This window comes from Dothidotthia symphoricarpi, assembly GCF_010015815.1.
Source record: "Dothidotthia symphoricarpi CBS 119687 unplaced genomic scaffold P153scaffold_16, whole genome shotgun sequence".
Taxonomy (NCBI): Eukaryota; Fungi; Ascomycota; class Dothideomycetes; order Pleosporales; family Dothidotthiaceae; genus Dothidotthia; species Dothidotthia symphoricarpi.
In genome coordinates, this window is record NW_022985023.1 from 546,737 (window position 1) to 569,963 (window position 23,227).

Sequence of the window (23,227 nt, forward strand, 5' to 3'; positions counted from 1 at the left end):
ATGCCGAACTAGATACCTACCATGCATGTCTGACAGCCGCCACTACCTACCTACTCTTCCATCCATCCATACACACCTCTTACCTACGCGCTATTCGATCTGTCGCCGTAAGCGCATTATCACCCTCTAGATACCCGCGAAAACACAGATCAGGTCTCCATCTTGACATCCAATGCCAACCACATACGCAGTCGTCTACCCCAGACTAGACACATCGCATACCCCAGACGCACAGACCGGGTGATGGTGCGAGCGCGATATGGGGTGGTGTTGGGCCGAGGTATTTCTGTGTTGCGTAGTCAGTAAGCGACAAGCGAGGCGTAACGTAGCGTGGTGTAGTCAGTAAGCGGGAAGCGAGGCGTTAATGTTGTTGGGTGGCTGACGTTGGATTTGAGTACGTAGTTGATGACACCGATATCTTATTGGATGAGTTCTTGATAAGTTTTTCTGTACATTGGACGGTGATGACATAGGAGTTGCTGGGTAGGGTTGGTGAGATGGATGGTGGTGGGGTGGGTAATGGGTAGTGGGAGATGGGCGGTGTGAGATTTTTTCTTGGGGAGGAAGAAGGAAGGAAGAGAGTTTAGGGGTTGAAGCGATGTGTGGAGCGATTACTGCTGTTGCTGCTGATATGCTTAGATGTGTTGCAAAGGGATATTAGTAGCACTTCGAAGTCGATTCGGCAAGGTATACTCAACCGATGCTGTACAAGAGGACGCCGAACCAGCCCGGCCATCTAAGCGGAGCATCGAACAAACGAGTGTAGATGTATAGATAACCAACCGTTTCGGAGAGCGTGGAGTAGATGCATCTCCTCTTCAGACTTGCGTGTTGACTGTCTAGGTTCTGCTTAAGGATGGAAACGATTGATGGTCACGGGAATTGCGACCAGGAGGAGTAGTAAGAGCGGGATCTATACGCTTTTTATTATGCGAGGTGAAGCCAGACGGGTATGTAGTGCAAGGTATCGCTAGCGAGGTGGACTGTCCAATCCATGCACCGGCAATGGATTACTGTTATCAGGGACACACGTTCACTGTCAAGGTACGGATGAGCAGTCGTCTTCGGCCCCAGCTAGACCTAGAGATGTCTGCTATAGCGCTAACAATGGGTTGGACGATGGCGCCACATTGGAGCGAAAGTCTGGGTGAGCAGGGACTGCGACTTGGTAATCCCCAGGGAAAAGAGAACGGAAGTCGACGATACTAGAGAAGTGGTATGACGCCCGCCCTAGCTGGTTTCAAAAACCACCAAGTTCTGCGAAGGTGAGTGTTGCCTACAGAAGAGAAAACCGGATACCGAGGGTGAGCCAAAAATGAACGTTCGGAAGATGCTGGTTCTGGTGTTGTCAATGTATGTTCTCTTGGCAACTCTTCCTGATTGAGTACCTTATGGATCTCCTCTCAGCCAATCCTGTAACTGTCCTTACTCGAACGACTAGCAACGAGTGGATAGGATGGAATTGTAATAGGAAATCTCGATCTGTTCTTACATTTACCACTGACAATGACCCTTCCCTTCTTTTTGAGGAGGCTCTACGAGTCGTCACAGCACGATGACCACCGCTCTGAAGTCCCATGTCTGCGACTAGATATGCGGGACCACCACCTGGAAGGAAAAAATGGCCCAAGATTCTGATGACTTATCAAGTCTTTCACTTGTTGAATAGATAACACGACAACCACGCGGTGAAAACGTTTGAAATTGAAACGGGAGCATAAGAATGAGCTTTATAATATGCTAAAACTTTGTATTCAAGAGTCCTGTCTGTTGGAGTTCTGATCTTGATGTTCTTGTTGCTTTGCTGACGTATCATAATCTTGGGCCAATTTTTCTTTCCAGGTGGTGGGACCGTGTTCGTCGTCATCGAGCAGAATCCTGAAGTTTTCCATTGACGAATCTACTAGACGTTATATAAAGCTTAGTACATGTCCGATTATGCATAACACCTTCCTGGTCTTCTTTTGATTTGTAAGCCGCTGCCTGATTTAACGACCCACTGGGCGCTATGTTACAAGCGAGGATTCCAGATAACCGGGGATTCCAGATAACTATATAAGATCGAGATACACACCCCGCCACTTCCAGGCTTACGCGCCCCAACTCTTACTCCTAAGATACTTACACCTGGCACGAATACTGTCTTGTCATACGCGTCCTTCGACCTACATTCGATCTCGTCTAGAAACATTGGCTATACCGACCCTTCATTCTACTTCACACTCCGTCCCAGCATATCCACGTCTCACGATGGCAACCGAATTCACTACACCCCTCAAAGGCCACTGCACATGCAAGACCGTCACATACGAAGTCCTCGCCCCCTTCCTCTGCACACACTGCTGCCACTGTACCTGGTGCCAGCGCGAAACCGGCTCTGCCTTCGGTATAAATGGCATAATCGAGACTTCGAACTTCCGCATCACTTCCAAGACTAAACCTCTCCTCAGCGACATACCTTCAGCCTCCGGGGACGGCCAAACAATGGCTCGATGCCCGAACTGCTTCGTACTACTTTTCAGCGGCTATGGTGGGGATGGAATGTGGTCGACGTTTGTGAAGGTGGGAACGCTGGATGATGAAAGTAGAGAACGTGTTCGCCCCGATGTTCATATCTTCACGTCGACTAAACTGAGTTGGGTTGACTTGACGAGCGAGAAGGAGAGGGGTGTGCCGGTTATGGAGGAGTATTATGAGAGGAGTAAGGTGTGGAGGAAGGATGCGTTGGAGAGGTCTGAGGTGCTGAAGCAAAAGAGAGAGGGGGCGAAGAAAGCGGAGGAAGAGGCTAAGACAGACAAGAAAGAGACTTAGATCTGAGAAGGATTGGAGGTCATCCCCAATCCCATCTCCTACATGGGCAAAGTCTTGAAATGTTACTTAGTGTTATCTCTTTTATTGTGGCATCTGATATCCACGAAGAGATTTCATACAGATCCAAATAACGCATCGTTTCTTCGGACACCATCACCGTGTAGTCTTGGCTGTCTTGGTGAGATTCTGGGGTGATCTCGGTACCGGCAATATTTGTCTACTAAATAGAAACAGCAAGTTGTTTCATATTCGACGTCAACTAAGCCTTTGCCACTTTGCTCCTTGACTCAACTATACCTACTTGTGCGTTATGTAATAATGCCTTTCTAGATACTTTGGTTTCATTCGGCTTACCTAAGTGAAACACTGCGGAGAGGATATGAGTTTGAAAAAGCTTTCCTCTCTGAGCATGTTGAGGCAATGTTCGAACAATAAGACCAATACTTGTAGTGTATGGTCGATGCAGAAGTAGTCGTTGCATCTTTGGTCATACAGTGTTGATTCGGCTCTGCTCGTTAAGTGAAAATCGTTATGTGAGTATCTGATAGTACAATACAATAAGCCAAATATTCGCCAAATTGACCGACGAGTACAATCGTCGGCTTTAAGCTGACCAAATTTCATCTAAAGGGTTCTGCACTCTGGTAATTGCTAAGAAAATCCCACGATGTGTAAGTGTTTTGCAAGTTGGAATATCAAAGGGGCTTCTCAACTACTAAGTCATACTATGAGTGAAGTCACAGTGCTAATCATGCTGTGAACGTTCTTACGAATCGGTAATTCGAACCTTTTGCTCTACGCCAAGGAGCGCGTTGCCGTTGTAGTGTTTATATTGCATGCAAGGTCAAGACATAACGATTCAACTGGCATAGCTCAGTGGTTGAGACTAAACGCCATGGAAGCTGATCAGCTTTCAAAAATTATTCAGCATGAGCTCTACCAACAACAAACAGATAATCTTACGCAGGTACGCTATATCTCAAGCTACTCCATGTCTTGCTAGTACATTGTGAGCAGCCCAGAAGAAAACGAGACAGTCATTTGCATATGCATCACCAACTCAACTGGTGCATCTCAAGGATTCGTGGTTCACAAGAGTGTCGTTCTGGCTTCCAATGTTCTTTGTAATGGTCTCAACTCCCGGATGAATCCTGAACACCCTCTTATCCGCGTACAATGGCATGGCACGCTCGATGTCTTCGACATATATCATGCATGGCTCTACTCACACAAAGCGCTCACCTCCGCTGAGCTCAAGAGCAAGCAACCGCCGACCGTTTCAACCAAGTCTGACTACACCGACTTGATCTGCTGCTGGGGCATGGGTCAGACGCTGAGGGATGAGACATATCAAGATATGGTCATGAGTTCCATCATCAACCGCTTACAGCGATGGACTAGCTCACTACCACCGCCGTTCATATACGCCCAGACGGCTAGTACAGTGGTGGGTATTTATCGGGAGACGACAGCAGATGCTTCCTTGAGGAAGCTAATCGTTGATGCGGTTGCAAGATCCGGGACTGTGGTTGATTAAGACTTTCAGGAGAGCTCTAGAAATCCCATCACGTTCATCAAAGACGTCATGGTTGCTCTAGCGAGAGAGAAAACGAAAGCAACTAAACGCACTCAAACGTTCACACAGTGCTCGCTTGGAGTTACGGATCTGCTCACTCCGTCTATTCCGACCACTTCAACTGCGTTTGCAAACAGATTGGGCCCTCCTGACCCACCGTCACCTTTCTTCAACCCGCGTCTCGAGTCCGATGTTCAGAAATCGCGCTCTCATCCGATGGCGGCCCCTTCTCCAAACTCGAGGAATAGTAGCAGCAAACAAGCACAGTCTGAAGAAAATGTGTTCGCGGCAGACGAATGCGCATATCATCTGCATTGCAAAGTGGGTGTTCCGTGCTCGCGCATTAGGCTTTGATGAACCCAATAGAACTGATGTACTGTCTATGGGAATATCCTGAATGAGAGTTGTTGCTGTCATGGATAAAACTTTAGCATGTATAACTGGTAAGAGGCTGGGAAGTTCCCGAGAGCGTCGTGGCATGGAAAACAAGGTTGCCAGAGACTTCAATGAGAGTATAGCGTGCCACAGGCAGAAACCACGATCTATTTTCCCACAAGTCCTGCCCATTGGGTCTATCCCCACTTGACTAAACCATCGATGTTGACTCGAAGCGCTATGGTATCCTGACACAAACCAGCCTTGATACTAACGTTGATCCCCAGACCGCTGTCTCCGACCACGAAGATATCATGACGAACATCAGCGCCGCTGAGTGGATCATAGACCTCAGCAGGGATCTGTTCTTTCACCAGCTCCTGCCATCCCCGACGAGCCCCAACAGCTGCAGCTGACGCAAAGTTCGGGACGGCTTTACACCAGTAGTGACATGTAGTGCGATTGAATCCAAACGCGACTGGAAAGTTTAGGGAATGCGCATAAGTATGAGACTGAACGCGGAGCAACAGGACACCAAAAGCCTCAGTTGTGTCGTTTGGTATCTGGAGTTCGTGTGTTTCCGAGTTCCAGAGTTCTCGCGGGAAAACACTAATGATGCGGACTGGTGGTAGGGTCTGGTTCGCTATCCGGCGACCAACGTGAAAGCAGCGAAATTCTGGAGTGATGAAGTCAGGTGGTACCGAGAGCTTTTGTCGGACGTAGATGGTACGCAGCTGACCAGTTGGCCAGTCATCAATGGGCACAACAGACCCTGCGTCGACCCTTGCGTATTGCATGCCGCCATCTAAGCATATCAGCCGAATTGCTAGTCGTTGGTTCATGGAATTGCTTGATCGGATCATGGCCACGACACGGCCTTTATCCTTCGGATCCGGTAGAAATTCAAATTGCACGCGAAGGCCAATGGGTGTCGAACCGATTGGAAAGGTTGATATGACATTTTCGAGCTCAATGGTGCCGCAATCGCGAAACTCTACAGGTGATCGCGCAAGCAAGCCTCGATAAGTAGACTCATCGGCGGTGACTGCACTCCAAGCAAATAGCGAGTAGTCGTCTGTTGTCTTGAGGATCTGTTCCTGCAAGCGAGTGAAAGCCTTTTCGCCTTCACCATATAGAAGTGGCATCTGAATATCGAATAGACCTAGTAAGCAGTATGCTTGGTCCTCGATGCGTGTTGTTTTACGAAAGGCTGCCCATGACATTCGCTCCGCTACAGAAACTTCAGCAGCCGATCTTCGTTCTTCAAAAACAAAAGTAGGTATTCCCGTAGTCTGGGAAAGCTCTTCCAGAAACTCTACTTTTTCACCCATCAACGTCCAGTCCCCGAAATAGAAGCGACACACAGCCGGTGCTACCAGTTCTTGTAATGTCCAGCCTCGCGTTGACCATCTGCTTGTTTCGAATGCGAGCTTTGCAATCTCGGATGCTGTCTTGACGCCGTCTCTGCGAGGGGTGGGTATGTCTTCCAGATAAACAAGACATACTTCTGCATTTTCATACCAGCGATACATGGAGTTAATGGCTTCCTGAAGCTCCGCACTTGACGATTTGTCGATGCAACAAGTATCGATCCTACCGAATGTCAAGATTGAAGTCAGCTCAGCTTCCCAAGACGTGTAAAAGCACTCTGCTGCACCATACATAAAGTATCCTGGAAGACCTTGCGTGTCTCAACATCAAACAATCATGAGACGTACCTAAAACTAATGTCAGTCTAGTCCCAAGTATAATAGCAGATCGCGTCCACGCAATTGTCCAAAGACTTCGGGTTTTTACTTGCGCATTCTAGGGCACAGGTCTCAAACCTACCATACGTATTTATACCCCAGATTTTGCGCCTCTCTTGATGCCTCGATAATCTTTGAATATCCTCGCCTGCTAAGAAGGTCATCTTCGGCGATGCTCCCAAAACTCGACCCAGAATTGCCATTTCCCATCATCATCCCCATGGCCATCAACATGAAACTGGACTATTCATTTTGGCTGGCCAGAGGTTCAGCAGATGACACTTGGGTGTTGGGTTGGGTTGAGAACGCCTTGATTCTGTTAATCCAGACCAGCTCTTGGTAGCTGATCTCATCTGGGCCCCATGTGTGAGACAAGATGGCGTAGTTTGGCACGTCATTGTCGTTGAACCACTGGAGTTCGATTGTTTCAACATTGACGAGCCGCATGTCACACCTTGCTCGAATGGGATCGAGGCTGAGGCTGAAGCTAAGGGTAGGTGAAGGTGGCGACATAACATGATGTAGATTGGGCGCTAGCGAAGCCCCCACTTTGCACTAAGTTCGGCCAACCACTTTTGTCCTGTCAATATACACACCACTACCAATGCAGACTCTCCGGGACAAACGTTGAGAAGGAGCATTAAACCCTGGTGATGCCTCAGTTCTTTCCTGTTATCACGATATCGTACAGGAATGCCGAAGCTCGCAGTACTGATGTCAAGCCACGTCTCATCATTCTGTATCCTCTTTACTAACTCTTCAAATCATAAAGTTTGATACACTCTAGTAGTCATGGCTCTGTTCGCAGCTATTCCCTTTGTTCTTCCTCATTGATAACGAGAATCCACAGCTCAAATTATGGTCACTCCTACTGTTCTTTGTATTTTCATGCTCACTCTCAGAAATAATCACCAAGTCTACAGGCGCCTTCTCCAGGCCTTTTGCAGATTGGGTGTGCGTGTTTTTATCCAACCACATGGATTCCTATTCTCCTGTCATGCAGTGTGTGATTTACCATGCCTTAGGGTCTATTTTCAGCTAAATATTTCCACGTATCGATTCTGCGTCGGTCGAAATCCGGACCATGTGTGAGAAACTGGAATAACTGAAGTTGCCTCGGCCGGGAGCATCCCCTGAACCACCTTGTCCTTTTGGGACTTATCAATAACGCATTCGACCCAATGCATCCTGACGTGGCTTAGACCAATTTCGGTAGATACCGGGAACACCCACGTGTAGACTTAGCTTGGAACTGACTCTCTTGTTCCCGCCCGTCGCACGCCCCGAATCTATTTTCCGTATTCCCTTTCTAGCATGGTCAGAGGCACGCCGCGCAATCCGAGCGCGAGCCGAGAAGCATAGATAGTGCTGTTTGCTACTTTGAGAACAGCCTCTGCGAGGAGGGCTGGAAGAGAGAAATACAGGGGTCTGACATATCGGAACTGGGAGACGTTGAAAGAACTCATGAAAGACAAGACGTTTATATACCACATAGACTCTATCTTGAAGCCAAACATGAACATTTCACACAATCAAGTGAAGACCAAAACTGTGATAACTCCACCTTCCTCACTAAGATAAATCGGGTTTAGTCAGGAACCAATGACGACAGAAGAAGCTGCATCTCACACACAGCTCTCCCACACCCACAAAGCACAATCGCATTTCAAAACTACGAGGTGCCCTAAACTGTGGTAGATCAAACAAACTCACTTGTGATAGCCTGTAGTAACAACACTGCAAACATCTGTGGGCCCAGCGTAAACCCCGCTACTTTACCAAGCTCTTCTTCGCCATCACGAATCACACATCGCGTACTAACCCAGAGCTACACAGTATGCCTAAACCAACAGATATCCCCTCCTTCGCTGCGACTCAGCTCACGCTCCTCGACGCCGAACTCCAAGCCGAGCTCTCAGAGACAAACGCGCTTCTCTCATCGCACACGCCTACCACACTCTCGCGAGCTGGTCTAGCTATTCTGAATCTCAACGTGGCATCTGTACGGACTGGATTTGGAGGCAAGACTGTGGTCGAGTTAGCGTTGGATCCTGCCGTCGTGGCCAAGGGCGAAAAGCCGGATATACCTGAGCATGGTATACGCGTCGGTGATATTGTAGCGGTTCAGGACCAACCCACAGGTAGTGCAAAGAAAACGGAGAAGCGCGAGCTCGCAAAGAAGGGTGCTGAGGGTGTGGTGTTACGGGCAAGAAGGGAGAACGTGGAGATCGTTCTGGACAAGGAGGATGCGGATGTGCCGAGTGGAGCGAAACTGTGGATGTTAGTTGCCTCGCAGCCGTTTGGCACCTCTGGAAGGAAGCTGATGGTTGTAATAGAGTCAAGCTGGCGAATGACGTTACTTATAAGAGGTATGCGTTTGAGGAATACAATGTTGATCCGCTTTATATTTAGTGCTCATACGTGACAGGATGAACCAGACGATGAGTAGGCTCCAGAAGTTCAGTGACCAAGAGTATACACCATTCATGCGAGTTCTATTCGGTCAAGCCTCGCCTACACCACTGCCATCAGACCTCAACGACCCCTCCAACCCCCTGTATAAGCTTGAGTGGAATGATTCATCATTGAACGACAGTCAGAAGGAAGCCATCAGGTTCGCCCTGGCATCTCGAGAGGTTGCTTTGATTCACGGCCCGCCAGGTACTGGAAAGACGCATACGCTCATTGAACTCATCCTACAGCTACTCAAACAGAAGCTGCGCCTCCTCGTGTGCGGACCGTCAAATATCTCAGTAGACAACATCGTTGAACGATTAGCCTCTCACAAGGTACCAATGGTGCGCTTGGGACACCCAGCTCGCCTTCTTCCGTCAGTGCTCAACCACTCTCTTGACGTACTCACGCGAACGTCGGAAGCTGCTGCGCTGGTGCAAGACGTTCGCAAGGAAATGGATGACAAACAGGCGTCTATCCGCAAGACGCGAAACGCTAGAGAGCGACGCCAGATCTACAACGAGCTAAAGGAGCTGCGACAGGAATATAGAGAGCGCGAAAAAGGATGCGTCAATAACTTGGTTACCGGAAGCAAGGTGGTTCTCGCTACTCTGCATGGTGCCGGAGGCTTCCACCTCAAAGGGCAGGAGTTCGACGTTGTCATTGTCGACGAGGCAAGCCAGGCTCTGGAAGCACAATGCTGGGTGCCTCTTCTCTGGGCCAAGGCTGGCAAGTTGGTCCTTGCCGGTGACCACTTACAACTACCGCCTACCATCAAGTCACTCAACTCGAAGGAATCGAAGACAGCAAAGAAAGAAGCTAAGAAGAGCAAAGACAACAAAGACAGGACCGAAGAAACCGAAAAGAGCAGCTCAGAACTGCCCATAAAGATGACGCTCGAAACCACGCTATTTGATCGGCTCCTCGCCCTCCATGGCCCGTCAATCAAACGAATGTTAAACACACAGTACCGCATGCACGAAAAGATCATGCGCTTTCCCTCTGACGAACTCTACGACTCAGGACTCATCGCTGCCGATTTTGTCAAAGACAGACTTCTTACAGATTTACCATACGAAGTCAAGGACACAGATGATACGAGAGAACCACTGGTCTTTTGGGACACGCAGGGTGGTGACTTCCCGGAAAAGATCGAGGACGAAGGCGTAATCGGCAAAGGAGGTAAAGGCATGAGTCTCGGTGACAGTAAGTCTAACGAGGCGGAGGCGGCGTTGGTCCGAATGCATGTTAGCAAGCTTGTTGGTGCAGGCGTTAAGGCAGAAGACATTGCAGTTGTTACGCCATATAATGCTCAGGTATGTCACTCGAAGCATGAAGGACTCCACATACGTATCAGGTTTAGGCTAACTGCTCTATCCCTGTTAAGCTTGCGCTGCTGAGCGGAATGCTCAAAGAAGCGTATCCTGGCATTGAGTTGGGCTCCGTCGACGGATTTCAAGGACGAGAGAAAGAAGCTGTTATTGTGAGTACAGTACGAAGTAACGCAGACTACGAAGTTGGATTCTTGGGCGAGAAGCGCAGGCTGAATGTCGCGATGACACGACCCAAGCGACACCTCTGCGTGATCGGAGACTCGGACACGATTAGCAAGTAAGCTCTCCCCTTTGCTTTTCCCTTATCGCACAATCATTACCCCGATCCCGGTGTTACACAATTCTCCGCAAGGTACCCCAGAGCCATGCGGAATGAATTTGTTTTACTGCATCCATCGCGTGTTACAAGGAGTTACAAAACGCGAGCAATGCCCTTCCCTGTCCTATACGCCCTATTTCAGTTTTACTGGATACACGTACAATAGCTAACACCGCACTCCAGGGGCAGCAAATTCCTCAAAGCGTGGATGGACTTTCTGGAAGAAAACGCAGACTTGCGGTACCCCAATTTGGCGGACGTATACGTGGACGCACAGGATGGTTGAGGTTGAGAAGTGGAGGTGGGACTTGAAACGTGTGCGTGGCAGCCTCAGAGCGGAGGATGGGCAGACACAGGCGACATGCGCTTCCTGCGATGATGCAGCTACGAGAAGTTGCATGCGCCGTGACTGGGCTGCACGATGGGGCGCTTTAACGATTCCTCGCAACGAGTCGCGAGCGGGGCCAGAAACGGCAACTCCACACAGGCGAGTTTGCAACGGCAAGCGGCAACTACGAAAGAAGCAAAGAGGTCATTGCGGCTGGACCGATGGCGTGTTCTGCTAATGGGCCCTGGTACGCTAGTGCACTGAACGGTGTGGTGGTTGAGTCGTGGATGAATGCTGGCCAAGCGGGGCTAGTTTACACCAACACCAAATCGATAGTGAGCGTTAACGCCTCAGCGCATCTTGTCCTCTCAACTCCAGTTGGAGGCCTCCTTTCGGCTTGCGTTGCCTTATCTCACCTCATCAAACATCCAACATAGACGCCACGGAGCCTGTTGAGCAGCGATTATCGCATTCCTCATGTACATATGGACGTCAGCCGATGCGCTAACCACGTCCCCGCAGCACTTTCAAACAACGACGTATGCAAGGCCAGGGTCTACGATATGCGCGCAAGCCAGTCTCGCCCGTGAGCCTCCCGCCGTTCCATGGTTCCTTTGGGATCTGGCAGCCTCCCGCGTGAATTTAGCTTTCGCGAGCTGTCCTGTTTGGGCAAGGCGCTTCGTTTCAGATAATTTGATAGCACGCGCCTCGCTACCATTATCCGCATGTCGGTGCAGGCCCGTGGCCGCTTCGCAACGCTTCGGACCACTTGCAGCACTCGAACCATTATCGAGTCGTCCCCTCTGGTACCCAGACGCGTAGCCTTGTCTGCCGTCTTGTGCAGGCCATACCTTTCGGCCTGCCGCATACACCGGCTTAGCTCTTCTGACAGCAGTGCGCTTTCAATACCTAGCCCCCGCGCCCCGCCCTAGACGTTTGATACATATTCCTTTCAGCTCCCCTTCATCTTGCGACGTCTGTTGCTTCACTGTCGCTCTTTCTTCCTCATTCTTTTTTTTAACTTGTTTCTGGTTCTTTCTCAGCATCTTCATTCTGTCGATTTCGATAGCAGTTCATGGACTTTTGCCAAAGGTTCCTGTTTTCCGCGCTGAGATAACACTTGAAGACGCTGCAGTTCTTTCCTTAATGTGCAGCTACTTAGCTTCAACGCGCACGGTGATGTGAAACAGTGTTTATATGGGCAACTCATCAGAACACAACCTGTACCGCCTGTGTAAGCGCAACCTCATCAGCATACGCACATCCGCAAGCTCCCACCAACGTTGTGCGGAGTAGCACACTCCGAATTTCCATGCTCAGGCACGAAAGTTTGTTCACCGCGAAAATGACCGGGCAGAATGGACTGCATCGCTCAAGCTGGAAAGTGGAAGCTATTCGACGAGGAGATATGAAAATTAGCGGACCAATGCCCATTGAAGAGGATACTCGGTTGAATGGAGAGGGGGAGATGGAGCTCGCAGGGAGACGGGAGTTGGATTTGCATTCTCAGCCGCAAGACGTCCCGGCGCAGCAAAACCAACGATCACAATCACCACTGCAGTCATCACAACCTCCAACAAAAGTTTCAAAAGATTCGATACTTCGAGATCCAGAGCATGCAGAAGGCCAGTTGCCACAACGAGAAAATGTGCGAATGCAACAGCTACCGATATCCCCGCTCAGAATGCACCAGGTAAACGCGACGCCATATGAGAGCATTGTTCAGTCTACTCCGCCCACAACTCCCACTCCCTTCCGAGGAACACCAGAGAGCATGACGAAGGCTGCTCAGAAGAAAAATCGCAAGAGTGGACTTAGGAATGTGTTCAGGAAAATACTTGGGCGGAAAGATCGCGAGAAGGTGGAAGAGCAGCAGGAAGGAAATGTGCATAGAGGACACAATTATCACAGCAGTGTAAGCAACGAGATAAGAGGCTGAGATTAATACTGACACAAGGCAGGATCCTGGACTGTTGAGACAATCACCACCGAGAGATATACAAACACCCAGTGGACCACGGATATCAGAATTACCAGTAGATGAGTTAATACCTCTTCATCCGATCGGGCTGCAACTCCCGTTTCCTATGAATGTCAACGCGCCGCAAGCAAGTTCGCCACAGGAGTACCTCATTTTCGGACATCAAAAACCAGGCATTGTCCGAAGAGCGACGCTACCCAACGCTCGTGCCTCCACGTCTCAGCGACACAGTGTCGACGAGCCCCGTGGGAGACTATCACCCTGGGATGAGGGACAAAATGAAAGCTCGGCACTGCCGGAGATTGGCATCGCACTGACCAGCCCCGTTCAAGCCAGAACCTCCATCCAATCTAAGCGTAGATCAAGAAGCGCCGGCGCTTTGCACGACTTATCCCAAGCTCGAACATCAATTGATAGGAGTAGAAGCGCTGATATTCGGTACTGGAGAGAGAGTGGTGCCTCTGCGAGTACTTTCAATTCACATGCAAGGCCACAGACCGCAAAAACAACAGAAATGGTACGAAGCGTGCATACGCAAGAACCAATTGTCCAACAACAGGAGCCAGTTGCTGAAATGAGTGCGACACTTGCACATTTCGACGAGCAAGAGGAGCAGGAGGCACAAGAGACTCAAGAAGAGCAGCATGAGCAAAATCACTGGAACAAGGAAGCACCCGTGTCAGCTTTTAATTTCGGCGAGTTCCAGCGCGGCCCCTTCGCCGATGAGAAACCCCTGGAGGTACAAGAGCCACCAATACCTGTGCGCAGCGAGAAGAGGCTTTCCATCGAAGACCGTGTAAAGCATCTGGAAGGCGGTCTACACGTTCTCGAATCATCAATGCGCCGCATGTCAACCCGCAACAACCGCCAAACCATTGTTCTTGAAAATGCTCCAAGACATACACGCTCGCGCAACCGCAGTTCCTCGCGTTCTATATCCGTGTCGAGCTTTTACGAACAGCCCATCATCCACCAAGCTGGCGACGACGATATGAACCACGCGCCTTTCTTGTCGACTACAACGCCTGCCAGCGAGGTCAAGGATTCGAAAGAGTTAGTAGCCGTGTATGAAACACTAGCACATGAGCGCGCTGCCAGGAGCGCCTTGGAAATTCAAGTTCGCACACTACAACATGACGTTGCCGACCTTCGCATCCTAGTCAACAGACTCTACACCTCTAAGGCCATGGTAGAACCCGCATACACTACGTCTTCGCCTAACTCTTCCCACGACGAACGTTTATCCACTCCAAGAGCGATGCGACACAAAGCCTTGGTAAGAGTTGATGTGCGGGAGAGTGTTCAGAGTCGCTTCAGCCGCACAGATAGTGAGAGTACGACTGGAGAGTATGACAGGAGGAGCTTCTCGAGCGGCCACGACGACGTGGTGAGTCCGGACGTTTGGGCTACGCCGAGTGAGGGGACTTTCTTCCATAGTGCGATGCCAACGCCTCGGGTGGCTGCATAGATTCTGCCTAGGGCCTATGGTGGTAAAAGCATGCTGTGCGCCTTTTTGGTGCTTTCGGTTCTGATTTCGATTTGTACTATATCTAGCGTGGCGTTGTTTGGCCCATCTACTTTCCGCCTTGGTTTGACTTGCTTACCAGTCATTCTTTGGCGTACGTGCAATCCGATCATCTATCTGCAATTCGCTGTACAAACATTCGCTTCTTGATTTGTTGATCGTATTCTGATGGGTTTCATCAGGTGATTGTAAGAGGTCATGAGGCTGAGAGTGAAAGGTACCACTCACTCTCATGCATAGTGAATGGTACATGTTAGTTACCGACAAGGTGAAGGTCAGAGATGCGCTCTCCTCTCACCTCTGTTCTACTGTTCAATAGTCAGAGCTCGCTAGATCTCAACCTCAATCCCTCACGACACAACGACACTCCACCACAACAGCTACCTCAAACCAAGCCAATACATACTATTCAAAGCCCAAGTCAGCAAGATGCAGCGTGCTCTCCAATCAGAAGCGCCCGAGTAGGCTCTTTCTTAGATTGTGTTCATCAACTAGCTGATGCTGTACAGTTTCGGCACGGTCATGGTCACAGTTCGAGTCGGAACAGTCCCCCACACTGTCGACTTTCCTGTCTACGAGCGCCCTATCCGCAAGTCTTCGCAATTCGTGGACAACGCCCTGAAAGAACCTTGGCAGGAATCGACAGACCGTGTCATTTCCCTTCCCAAGGTTCGCCGAAATACTTTCCAGATCTATCACGAATGGCTGCTTACGGGCAAGCTCCACACTGTCCCTCAACCTCCAAATGGATCCGGAATGTCGACAGAAAATTATATACTATATGTAGAACTCATATACCTCAGTAACGCTCTACACCTTGGATACTACCTACTAGATACCGACTTTACGGATACTGTGTGCGATGGCATACTCCAGTGCACTTCCAGCGCTTCCAACATTTCATTCTTTACCGTATGGGGGTCCGACTGCTATAAAGGTATTCCCTACGGAGAGCCAGCCAGAAAGCTCATCGTGGATCTTATTGCGTGGACTTCAAAGGCGTCTGGCATCAGGCGTCTGTCCAATAGACACCATGTGGAAGATCCTGATTTCGTTATGGACGTCCTCCAGGCTGTCGCGGCTAGGTTCATGTCTGCTAAGCCGTCGACTTCGCCTCTCCAGGGGTGGGAGACAAGCTGCAAGTACCACTGCCATGGCAAAGACAAGCCATGTTTCAGGGAGAAGGCGAAGAAGTCAGTTTTACTCTCTTTTGCACAGAGCTGAGCTGATGTTGAGCGCCAGATCCGTCGATTCCACTGGGAAGCGACCAGCACCGGATGATGCCGAGTCACACACCAAGAGGCAGCGAGTGTGAGGTTATGGTGGGTAGTCTGCGTGACTAATCTTGTTTGAATGCATTCATCGTCAACAGAAAACAAAAATGCACATCTAAGACTGGTGCTACGGAGGTAAGGATATGTGGAGGAATTTACCAACTCTAGGCTTCCTCACGGTCGGGATACCTGCTACAGCCTTACAACTCACTAGGCTTTTCTATAGAAATAATTCCTGATTTTATCGATTGAAGTATGCCCGAAAGTAAGAGACAGTGAGTGAGGCGCGTCTCTGGGTGCTCTTTCCCCTACTAGCCGGGTCTAATGTCAACAGCACGTCACTTCTCTTACTTGACATATCTCTACTGCAAGGGCATTCCCATCTTCCTACTCTCACCACTTCTAACCCTCACTTTTGACTCAGCGTTTGGCCTTCATTTCTATCAAAACACGCGTTAGTGCGACGTGCTGCAACCGCTTCGTCTCATCTTCCCTCAACTTTCGACCCATACGTCGGTCGTGGCTCCTCGTCAACAAAGTACGATGTTACGCTTATCAGATAGAGATCTACTCCAGTAGGTTATCTCATGCCCTACACATGTTCAAGCTAATGTGACAAGCATGGGCACAAAAGTCATCTTCGTCCGCGTCGGCCAGGAACCCAAGCATACGGATTTCACCGTTCACGAAAACATCATCCGCCTTTCATCCCCGTTCTTCGATGAAGTCCTCAGCCGCGAATGGAGAGGACCCCAAGAATGGATAGTCAGGCTTCCCGACTGCAATGCGCATACTTTCCATATTTACAATCAGTGGCTGTATACCGATCAGCTGCACATCAAGCCCCAGGTCGGTCACACCTTGCTCAATGATGGCCAATGGGAGTGGGACAATCTCGTCAAGGGATATTTACTCGGAGAATACCTCCAGGACATCGACTTCAAAGATACACTAATGGATGCCATGATTGATTGGGGACACTACGCTGCCAGAGAATATAGCAACGTTCCACCACGTTCGGCCGTTGAGGTTTACCGGTACACCCAAGACAGCTCGCCACTCCGTAAAATTGTCTTGGACATAACGTGCTATCGTCTCCTGAACAGTTTCCCGATCTTGGTAAGCGACTTCCACTCTCCCCAGGACTTTTTCACAAGCGTGCTGGATACCATCGCAGAGCGTCACCGAACATGCCAAGCTATTTGCCCGAGCTTCGCCGACAAAAAGTACTGTCTGTATCACTGTCATGGGGACCGTGTTTGCTACAAAGACAAGGATATGTTGTCTCAACAAGAGGTAAGACACACTGACGATGTCTTAAGATGTTGAGCTGAACCAACTACAGGCTGGCAACGACATGCTCAATTCAGTGCGCGAGACACCCTGAAGACGGGGTCATACGTCGAGGCCATCGCAGAACCTCTTACAACCCTTAAGTCCATCATATTCTAGTTTCACGAAAAACAATACATGAAGCACTACATGGAGATGTTCACTATCTTCCAGTTCGTTACAAATAGGCCCCAACTTTTGACAGTACAAAGCTAGACTCGGTTTCGAAAATCACACATAGTATATAGCAATAAATACAACCGATGCTCACGTACTGCTTTCTTATTTTTCTCATTCACTATGCAGACCTTCGCCCGGTTATGTAGTGCCCGCGTTTCTGCCTCTGACATTTCAACACGGCGGACGTAGTCGGATTTTGTAGCGTTGCGTACCTAGGCCCAACTTGTGGTGCAAATTATATATGATCAAGGCTTAACCACGAATTAACACATAGTAGTTGTTCAGACTGGACAATACTTAGAGCAAAATCTCACTAGCATGGGACAAGATTGGGATGTTGGGTCACAGTGTAATGCTGAATACTAAGGAAAAAAATAAGTTGGTAAGATATATCATCAAGATAGTTATTTTGTTGTTACTGATAATATTGCATTACAAGTTATACGCAAAAAAGCAAACAGTGGTATATATACGCCGCTCCACAAACAAAAACGCCTCGCTGTAATAAACAAGTCATTAACCCCCGCCAAGCTCCATCAATCAGACAACATCTCCACTCATACGACGCGCATCTCCTCACGAGCGTAATACGAGTCCGAATCACGAGCCTCCTTGGTAGCAACGTGAGTGTCGACAGGCTTCCTGCCGTAGGACCAAGCAGCGTAGAGAACGAGGAAAAGGATAGCCAACTGAGCGAGTTCGCCGAAGATGATGAACAGGAAGGCGACGGCACGGTTGGTGTTCGCAGACCAGCTGGCGGCGTTCTTGTAGATGACGACGGCTTGGGCGATGCTGAAGCCGTTGCGTGCCCAGACGACGGGGACCACGAGGAAGACGAAGCGGGAGAGTGTGGACCTGGCGTGGGATTCCTGGGGTTGTTAGTTTGGATATGGAGAGTTGGGTTGAGTGGGGGAACTTACGGTTGTGAGTCCGTTCTTCTTGGTGCCGATCCAGCAGAGGACGGCTTCGAGAGTGGCGCTCGTGGACGCAGTGATGACAACCGCGATGTAAGCGACATAGAGTGTGCGAACCATAAAGTCCGTGTGGACGAGGGACGAATACGAATACGCTTCGTTGTGGTTACCACGTCTCTGCATTCCCAGTGCCCACGATGCAACACCAAGGCCAAGCACAGCAGCAAGCCAGAACAAGTTCCAGATCCATGAGATGAAACCAGGGCACTTCAGGCCTGTTGCATTCTCCTCCATGTGGTTTGCGTGAAGCCAGATGGCTCCGATGATGCTGAAGTTTGTCAAGATGCTGGCCAACTGGTAGACGAACGAAAGGATCGAGATCATGCGTCCCTGCGATGTGCCGAAGGAGTTGACCGGTTGGGCAAGGTGGGCTTGGTACGCATAGGCGGATGTGATATCAACTGGCGAATCGACCATAACCTGGAGAACGACGATGGCGGATTGCGCTGCGTATGCGATAATGAGGGAAGAAAGTGCTGACATGAGGAACAGATGAGTACCCAGGCTCGAGTGCTTCTTGCGTATGGCCCCAAATGCCTTCCTCATGAAACTCGGGCGACCAGGCCCGCCAGCAAACTGGCGGGCGAGCAGCAGAGCTGAGGCAACCAGCAAGATGAAGGCAAGGCCAGAAGTGGCTAGGTGGAGGGAGAAGATTGCCTGAACGGTTTTCGTGGTCTGCGACATGGAGAACACCATGGCTGGAGAAGTGCTGATGGTTACCGTCTGTCTGTTTGTTTGTTCGAATCAAGATGCTGCTGTCGAAGAAGATCCTTTTGTGGCCTCACGCATCCCTTTAACTCATGGCCGTATTGCCCAAATCGATGCAGTCATACCTCCTGGGATACAGCAGCCACATCATGACGCAGGGATGCTATCCACAGCAACCAGACTACTGTGCCAAGAAGATAGGTTACCCGTCGATAACGTCCCGGATCGCAGCTAATGTGGCTGGGCTTCTGCGTCGTGCAGTGTTTTCTTTTTCGTTGGCCAGGGTCTGGTGTGTTGTGAGGCACGTTTACGAGTGGCGCTGAACCCCGGCTCCCGCGGCATGACGTCGATCTCGGTCGATCGCGGCCTGAATACACACGTCGTCGTCGCGTCCTCGACTAGAGAAAAATCCTCGTCGGTTGTTGACAAGATAGAAAAGAAAAAACAAGGTCGTGTGGGGCCCTGATCTGCGATGGGATGGGGAATGGAGATCGTTGACGATCGGCCTCTAGGATGCCACCGGGCACTAGGTAGGTTGTGAACGTAAACATCTTCCTCAGAACCCACACAAAAGATCATTTTGCACCCAGCAAACCCACGATGCACATGTACCGGAAGCCCGCGGAGAGTCTACTGGAAATTCATCTCAAGAACCTGCATCCTGTCTTTCTCAACAACGTGGACGCGTCGAAAGTGGTGTGGTGGTGAGGTCATACGCGTCCACAAAAATCTCCACTGCATTTCTTCTTACGGTGATCGACGGTCGCAACAATCAAGGTTCTCTTCTCGATGCGGCGTTGTCCTTACGTGCCAAGACGTGCTGGGGGTGTGCTCGCGTACAGAGCGAGACTGGGGGGTATATGTATTTGAGCATGTGGCCCAGCAACAGCCTCCCGTTTTGGTCTGCTGTCCGCCAACCCCCGTACCCCAAACTTGCTTCTCCTAGGAGAATAGAATCGGTGATCTATGCACAATTTACATCATCACCGTCGGCTGGGAGATTGTATTCCTCGGAATGAGTTTGTGAATCATGGCATCCAATAGATGGCTGGTTTCACAATCCCATCCTCCTCGCAGACAGCGGTTACTGTGTGTAGGATCCCCCTTGCAAAGAAGCCCCCTCGCCACATGTGCGTACTTCCCGAAACGCTCACACATCATCCGGATCCGTCATGTGTAACAACCTTAGCGAAGAGGATGCTACCTCGGAAGTAGACTTGTTTTCCACTTGGGGGAATATCCCAACGTCGTGTCCTAGATGAATTTATATGAACCCGCCCACCCAGCAACACATTGTATCCATCGAACCGCGTCTCGCTAAAAACCACCAGGCTGTCACATACCCAAGGCATATCCACACAGCAGCCGATCACTGATTTGACACCAACGTCATCGACCTCCTATTCCAAGTTATACCCTCCCATCTCACCCCCTGTCCGTCCCGCCCAATGCCAAATTTCCACGCATGCTTGCCCAGTCCTACTATTCCACCGCCACAGCATCATCTTCGCAGGCATAGTCATTGTCTGGGAATAGTAGGTAATCTTTCCTTGTTGGTAGGCGAGGCAGGGGGTTCTGTAAAGAGGGAAAAGGGGGTGTGGCGGTGATGGTAAAGTAGGTGTTGGTCATGATGGTGGCGAATGAATAGACAGACAGACAGACAATGTGTACGCCACATGCTAAATGGGTAGACATGTAGGCGAGGATAAAGACAGTAAGTGTTGCGAGCAAGACGAGATCAGATTACGGTGCAGTAGACCAAAAACAACGGTAAACAAAGCTCGCAACAAACGATTAACCTAGCTGAAATCTCCGGGTATCTCTAGAAACCAAGCGTAAACGACTGACTGGCAAACCTAACCCAATCCAACATAACAACACCATGCAATGCAATAACCCCCATCTATCTAAACCCCCACAATACAGGGGGAAGTTGGATATGATAGTCTCAACAGCTGCTACGAATAAGTCTATTGTTGCTGGCTTGTAGTTGGTTTATCCTGATTCCTTAGAACCTTACAATTATATTTTTCGAGCTTCGTATCACACTCTCACTAACCCTGGGAGGCAGCTTCCTACCCTTAAGCCGCTGATCAATCAGCCACAAGCCGACGACGAACTCGTCTCTCTTGAGACGCCCGACCCCCCTGCTATCAACCAAAGACCACACTTCCTCGAGGACATGCTCGGGCAGACGGCTGCGGGACCATATATCCTTAACGATGAGGCTGACGACGTCTTGAGATGGGTCGTCGCCCACAGGTGCGTGGCTCGGGGATGGCTCGGGGAGATAGAGACCCTTGTTAGCTGCCCACACGCCCTCGTAGCGTTTCCGCTCTCGGTCGGTGATCTGGTCGCGCCATCGTTTGCGCTCTCCTTCTTGGTGTTTGTTTGGATGCTTGCGGCCTTTGAAGCCCATGATGCGTGTGCCTTTACGCTTGTACTTGTCTGTTTCGTCTTCGTCGTCTGAAGAAGAAGGGTCTTTGCGCATGGTGGTGCGTAGTTTGCCGGTTGCCTTTGGTGGTGATTGCTTGGGCGGCGAGGGTGAGCGGCCGAAGGGCGTATGATGGTGCTTGCGTGGAGGGAAGAATGGTTCGATTGGCATAGGGGATGGTGCGGGGGACACGTTGCGAGAGGACGCGAGGGCAGCGCCTACGATGGCACTGGAGAGCGACTCGCCAGTCATGTGTTTTGTAATCTCCTTAACAGAATTGCGCTGGTAGTTGTTGTGGTATACTGAACCAGGGGACAGACTCATGGCGGACGTGGGGCGACGCTGAGCAGATAGATGAGGCGAGAAGTACTCGGGAGGATGAATCGGCGAGCTCAACTGATCCTGGTTTCGTGACTTGATTGGCAATGGTGTTGTTGGCTGTGGTCGGGCCTTTGGCTTAATCTCAGGCGGTGCCTCGTCTACTTTCCTTGACGCTGACCGTCGTGGCGGTGGAAGACTAGGTTTGGGCTTGTCGTCCTCATCTTGTTCTTCTTTTGCCGACTTGAAAGACGCTGGCGACGGTGGTGTATCGTGGCTTTCGAGAGAAGTAGATAGCCTTCTGTGAGCTGGCGTAGAGCGCGACAAGTCCTGCGATGCGGGCCGTGGGCGAGATCCTCTCTGAGGAGGGGGTTTTGGTGGCGGCGGGGTTCTCGTCTTGATGCTCGCCAACTGCGCTGGCTTCGGTGTGATCGGGGGAGATTTTGCCAGGACTCGAGTCAGATTCACATGTGACAGGTCTTTGGCGCCATCAGTGAACTGCGCCGGCTCTGGAGGCAGCTGAAAGGTGCGTTGGGGCTTTGGTGATTTCACGGGTGGCGAAGAGCTGTGGGAGACGATGAGGGGTATGGCAGGATGTTGCAAGGGAGTGGTTGGCCGATGCTGAGAGGACGTGGTCGGCCGGTTCTGCTCAAACATGCTGACGCGAGAGGTCGTAGGCGGGATGGGCGTGTCGTCGGTGGCTGTATGCGGTGGCTGAGCTAAAGTCGCAGCAGAACGTGAGCCAAAGCTGTCCCTCCTCTTGCGCGGCTGCTGGGCCGGCTTCTTGGGATCCAGCCTCGCCAGGACGTTCCCCACACTGCCCGTCGGAGGCAGGCCGTCCCCCTCGTCTGCATCTCGTGCGCTCCTAGCCGGCGCAACGGGGGCCTGCGACATGGGCTTCATGGGGCTGAAGCGTGCAGCTGCCAGTCGGGCGGCGATGTTGGAAGGCGACGGCGAACGGTCCAAGTTGTCGTTGGGTACGCCGAGGGTGCTGGAGCTGTTCGACTTGCTGACGGCTGGCCTTACGCTCTGCACGCTACCCCCTGTCGAGTCCCTCTTCAAGCTGTCCCGCGCCGCGCCTGCCTTTGTCGCTGCCAACAAGGCGCCGTTGTTTCCGCCTGTATAAGTGTTCGCCGGGATCTTCGGTTTGACGGGCGGTTTGTTGAAGGCTAGGGAGGCTCCTCGGAGGGCGGCATCGCGGACATTGTATTGGGTATCGCCGGTTGACTGCGGAGCCAGGCCGTTGCTGCGTGCGGAGCTCATTGAGCACCCATTGGACTGGCGATGATGACGTTTGCGATGTGGCAGAGAATGCAGCGAGAATTAGACGACTACAAAGCTCGTACGGAGCATAGGAACGGCATGACGGGAGGCTGACCAAACGAAGTGAGGTGGAGCCGTAATTACAGGGCTGTGCCAATGTCCAAGGGTCGGTGACCTCGTGATGGCGTGTGTGGGACGCGACTGATGCCTAACGTCACACGCGTCTGTCCCTCACCTCCAAATAAACCTAGCAGGAAGCACTTCCCACACAATCTCTCTCTTTCTCCAATGCA

General features: G+C 50.7%; 9 protein-coding genes across 9 annotated transcripts; 6 read left to right on the forward strand and 3 right to left on the reverse strand.

Moving 5' to 3' along the window:
- Nucleotides 1–2,033: 2,033 nt before the first annotated feature.
- On the forward strand, nt 2,034–3,118 carry P153DRAFT_368910 (uncharacterized protein). The gene has a single exon (XM_033668642.1). It carries the CDS (start codon nt 2,251–2,253, stop codon nt 2,809–2,811), a length of 561 nt encoding a protein of 186 aa, XP_033521274.1. The 5' UTR covers nt 2,034–2,250; the 3' UTR covers nt 2,812–3,118.
- Nucleotides 3,119–3,706: 588 nt separating this feature from the next.
- Nucleotides 3,707–4,348, forward strand: P153DRAFT_407201 (uncharacterized protein; the record flags this gene model as incomplete). Its single annotated transcript, XM_033672040.1, has 2 exons — nt 3,707–3,778; nt 3,815–4,348. 2 exons carry the CDS (start codon nt 3,707–3,709, stop codon nt 4,346–4,348), a joined length of 606 nt encoding a protein of 201 aa, XP_033521275.1.
- A 611-nt stretch (nt 4,349–4,959) lies between these two features.
- P153DRAFT_424825 (HET-domain-containing protein) lies at nt 4,960–7,151 on the reverse strand (the record flags this gene model as incomplete). Its single annotated transcript, XM_033672506.1, has 4 exons — nt 4,960–6,355; nt 6,593–6,753; nt 6,793–6,921; nt 7,107–7,151. 4 exons carry the CDS (start codon nt 7,149–7,151, stop codon nt 4,960–4,962), a joined length of 1,731 nt encoding a protein of 576 aa, XP_033521276.1.
- Nucleotides 7,152–8,347: 1,196 nt separating this feature from the next.
- On the forward strand, nt 8,348–10,579 carry P153DRAFT_359218 (P-loop containing nucleoside triphosphate hydrolase protein; the record flags this gene model as incomplete). The annotated part of the gene is made up of 4 exons (XM_033666852.1): nt 8,348–8,790; nt 8,847–8,879; nt 8,939–10,280; nt 10,352–10,579. The coding sequence occupies 4 exons, from the start codon at nt 8,348–8,350 to the stop codon at nt 10,577–10,579; spliced, it is 2,046 nt and encodes a 681-aa protein (XP_033521277.1).
- A 1,711-nt stretch (nt 10,580–12,290) lies between these two features.
- Nucleotides 12,291–14,394, forward strand: P153DRAFT_388206 (uncharacterized protein; the record flags this gene model as incomplete). The annotated part of the gene is made up of 2 exons (XM_033670734.1): nt 12,291–12,860; nt 12,907–14,394. 2 exons carry the CDS (start codon nt 12,291–12,293, stop codon nt 14,392–14,394), a joined length of 2,058 nt encoding a protein of 685 aa, XP_033521278.1.
- Nucleotides 14,395–14,880: 486 nt separating this feature from the next.
- On the forward strand, nt 14,881–15,766 carry P153DRAFT_388207 (uncharacterized protein; the record flags this gene model as incomplete). Its single annotated transcript, XM_033670735.1, has 3 exons — nt 14,881–14,912; nt 14,961–15,644; nt 15,694–15,766. 3 exons carry the CDS (start codon nt 14,881–14,883, stop codon nt 15,764–15,766), a joined length of 789 nt encoding a protein of 262 aa, XP_033521279.1.
- A 478-nt stretch (nt 15,767–16,244) lies between these two features.
- On the forward strand, nt 16,245–17,320 carry P153DRAFT_368916 (uncharacterized protein). The gene is made up of 3 exons (XM_033668643.1): nt 16,245–16,300; nt 16,346–17,021; nt 17,071–17,320. Exons 2-3 carry the CDS (start codon nt 16,347–16,349, stop codon nt 17,110–17,112), a joined length of 717 nt encoding a protein of 238 aa, XP_033521280.1. The 5' UTR covers nt 16,245–16,300; nt 16,346; the 3' UTR covers nt 17,113–17,320.
- Nucleotides 17,321–17,794: 474 nt separating this feature from the next.
- Nucleotides 17,795–18,895, reverse strand: P153DRAFT_377826 (uncharacterized protein; the record flags this gene model as incomplete). Its single annotated transcript, XM_033669756.1, has 2 exons — nt 17,795–18,106; nt 18,158–18,895. 2 exons carry the CDS (start codon nt 18,893–18,895, stop codon nt 17,795–17,797), a joined length of 1,050 nt encoding a protein of 349 aa, XP_033521281.1.
- A 2,032-nt stretch (nt 18,896–20,927) lies between these two features.
- P153DRAFT_359221 (uncharacterized protein) lies at nt 20,928–22,934 on the reverse strand (the record flags this gene model as incomplete). The annotated part of the gene is made up of 1 exon (XM_033666853.1): nt 20,928–22,934. The coding sequence occupies one exon, from the start codon at nt 22,932–22,934 to the stop codon at nt 20,928–20,930; it is 2,007 nt and encodes a 668-aa protein (XP_033521282.1).
- Nucleotides 22,935–23,227: the final 293 nt, after the last annotated feature.

Excerpts from the sequence above, each read along its gene's own strand:
- P153DRAFT_368916 (XM_033668643.1), top strand. The coding sequence starts at position 16,347 with ATGGGCACAAAAGTCATCTTCGTCCGCGTCGGCCAGGAACCCAAGCAT. Across the intron at positions 17,022-17,070 it reads ATATGTTGTCTCAACAAGAG|GCTGGCAACGACATGCTCAA; the intron begins GTAAGACACACT and ends AACCAACTACAG.
- P153DRAFT_368910 (XM_033668642.1), top strand. The coding sequence starts at position 2,251 with ATGGCAACCGAATTCACTACACCCCTCAAAGGCCACTGCACATGCAAG.